Consider the following 2,358-nt stretch of genomic DNA (forward strand, 5'->3'; position numbering starts at 1 on the left):
CCCCCATTTCCCCTTCTATCCCCCCCATAATCCCCCCCACATCCCCCATGTCCCCCCCATTCTAGCCCCCCATTTCCCCTTCTATCCCCCCCATGTCCCCCCCCATTCTACCCCCCCATATCCCCCCATGTCCCCCCCTTCTATCCCCCGTGTCCCCCCCGTGTCCCCCCCCTCCGGATGCCGTCGGGCTCAGCCCAGGAAGCAGGAGGAGGGGGGATCCCCCCCCCCCCAACCCCCCCGGGACGGTTCTGCGCGTTCCCACGCCCGGGGGTGGGATGGGGGGGGGGGGTTGGGGGGGGGCGTGGGAACAGGGGAGGAGTCGGGGTGGGGGGGGGCCGTGGGGACCGAGTCGGGAGGAGCCGCCCCCCCCAGGACCCCCCCATGAGACCCCCCTCCAATGACTCCCCCCCCTTCCAGGACTCCCCAAATTCCCAGCCCCTGACCCCCAAGCCCCCCCCCCCCGATTACCCCCCTAAGGACCACCCCCCAGGACCCCCCCCCGATTACCCCCCTAAGAACCCCCCCCCAGGACCCCCCCACCAATTCCCCATCCTAGACCCCCCCCCCCCCCCGTAATTCCCCCCCCGGACACCCAGCCCCCCCGGTTCCCCCCCTAATTCCCACCCCCGCCCCCCAAGAACCTCCCCCAGACCCCCCCACCATGACTCCCTCCCCCCAGGACCCCCCCAATTCCCCCCCCCGGACCCCCAGAACCCCCCCCCAGACTCCCCCCACCTCTCCCCATGACTCCCCCCTCCAGGACCCCCCCAGTTCCCCCCCACCCCGGATCCCCAGGACGCCCCCCAGACCCCCCAATTCTCCCCCTAGACCCCACCCCCAAGACTCCCCCCCCCCAACAACCCCCCCCCAAACCCCCCTTTATCCCCCACCCTGGACCTCCAAGACCCCCCCCAGCCCCCCCAATTCCCTCTCAAACCCCATCCCCATGACTCCTTCCCCCCCCAATTCCCCCCCTAGCAACCCCCCCATGACCCCCCCTCCCCAAACCCCCCTTATTCACCCCCTAGACCCCCCAATTCCCCCCAGGACCCCCCCGCCAGATCCCATCCCCATGACTCCCAGCCCCACCAACAACCCCCCCCCCTCCCCAAACCCCCCTTTATCCCCCACCCTGGACCACCAAGACCCCCCCCAGCCCCCCCAATTCCCCCTCAAACCCCATCCCCATGACTCCTTCCCCCCCCAATTCCCCCCCCAGCAACCCCCTCATGACCCCCCCCTCCCCAAACCCCCCTTATTCACCCCCCAGACCCCCCAATTCCCCCCAGGACCCCCCCCCCCCCATATCCCATCCTGATGACTCCCCCCCCTCCCCAAACCCCCCTTTATCCCCCACCTGGACCTCCAAGACCCCCCCAGCCCCCCCAATTCCCCCTCAAACCCCATCCCCATGACTTCCCCCCTCCCCAATTCCCCCCCATGGAACCCCCCCATGACCCCCCCCTCCCCAACCCCCCCCAGCCCCCCCCTTACCCCCCCCCCCCCCCCGTACCGTCTCGGGTCCGTCCCGCCGCCCCAGCGCCCTCAGCAGGGTCCCCACGGCCCCCGGGGGCTTCATTTCTTGGGGGGAGGGGGGGGTCCCACAAAGTGAGGGGGGGGGGGGGTGTCCTACAAAGTTGGGGGTTGGGGGGGGTCCAAGAGCCGCTGGGAGCCCCCCTCGTCCTTCCCAAGGAAGGATCCGCCCCGGCTTCCGCGCACCCGGAGCCGCTTCCCGTGCCCGGGGGGGGGACACGGGGGGGGACAGCGACACCGGGGGGGGGGGGGGACAGCGACAGTGAGGGGGGGCAGCGACAATGGGGGGGTGAGCGATAATATGGGGGGGGGAGCTGAGAACGGGGAGACTCGTGACACGGGTGGCCCCGCTGCCTCAGTTTCCCCCAAGTGGGATAAAAAAAGGGAATCGCCCCCAAAAATAAAGACACCCCCAAAAAAAATCCTCTTCATCGTGATAACGGACCCCCCCGCCATGGTCCCGGATAGTAAACACCCCCCCACAACGTGTCCCCCCACTTCCAGCCTCCTCCTCTCCCCGTCCCACCCCCCCCCTAAAAATTAATTCCCCGTTAATTCTTATGGGTTGATCCGGGCACGAAGGGGTTAATTGATGCTTTCCACGGGGGGGGGGTCTGGGGGACAAGGGGTTAATGGGGAAGGGGGGGGGGGGTTTGGGGGTGCAGAGAGGGGTTTTGGGGTTTGGAGTGAAACGATGGGGTTTTGGGGGGTGCGGTGAGGGGGCTCAGGGATGGGGTTGGGGTGCAGGGAGGGGTTTTGGGGTGCAGGGAGGGATTTTGGGGTGCAGGGAAGGATTTGGGGTACGGGAAGGGTTTTGGGGTGCAG

The 2,358-nt window shown here is 68.7% G+C and overlaps 1 protein-coding gene across 1 annotated transcript in view; it reads left to right on the forward strand.

Moving 5' to 3' along the window:
- SPRYD3 (SPRY domain containing 3) overlaps nt 1–1,076 on the forward strand; it is a 14,525-nt gene extending 13,449 nt beyond the window's left edge. The window contains exon 9 of the mRNA XM_069878955.1: nt 1,048–1,076. Within this exon, the coding sequence (XP_069735056.1) occupies nt 1,048–1,076 (29 nt within the window). The remainder of the gene's footprint in view (nt 1–1,047) is intronic.
- Nucleotides 1,077–2,358: the final 1,282 nt, after the last annotated feature.

This window comes from Phaenicophaeus curvirostris, chromosome 30 (genome assembly GCF_032191515.1).
Source record: "Phaenicophaeus curvirostris isolate KB17595 chromosome 30, BPBGC_Pcur_1.0, whole genome shotgun sequence".
NCBI lineage: Eukaryota > Metazoa > Chordata > Aves > Cuculiformes > Cuculidae > Phaenicophaeus > Phaenicophaeus curvirostris.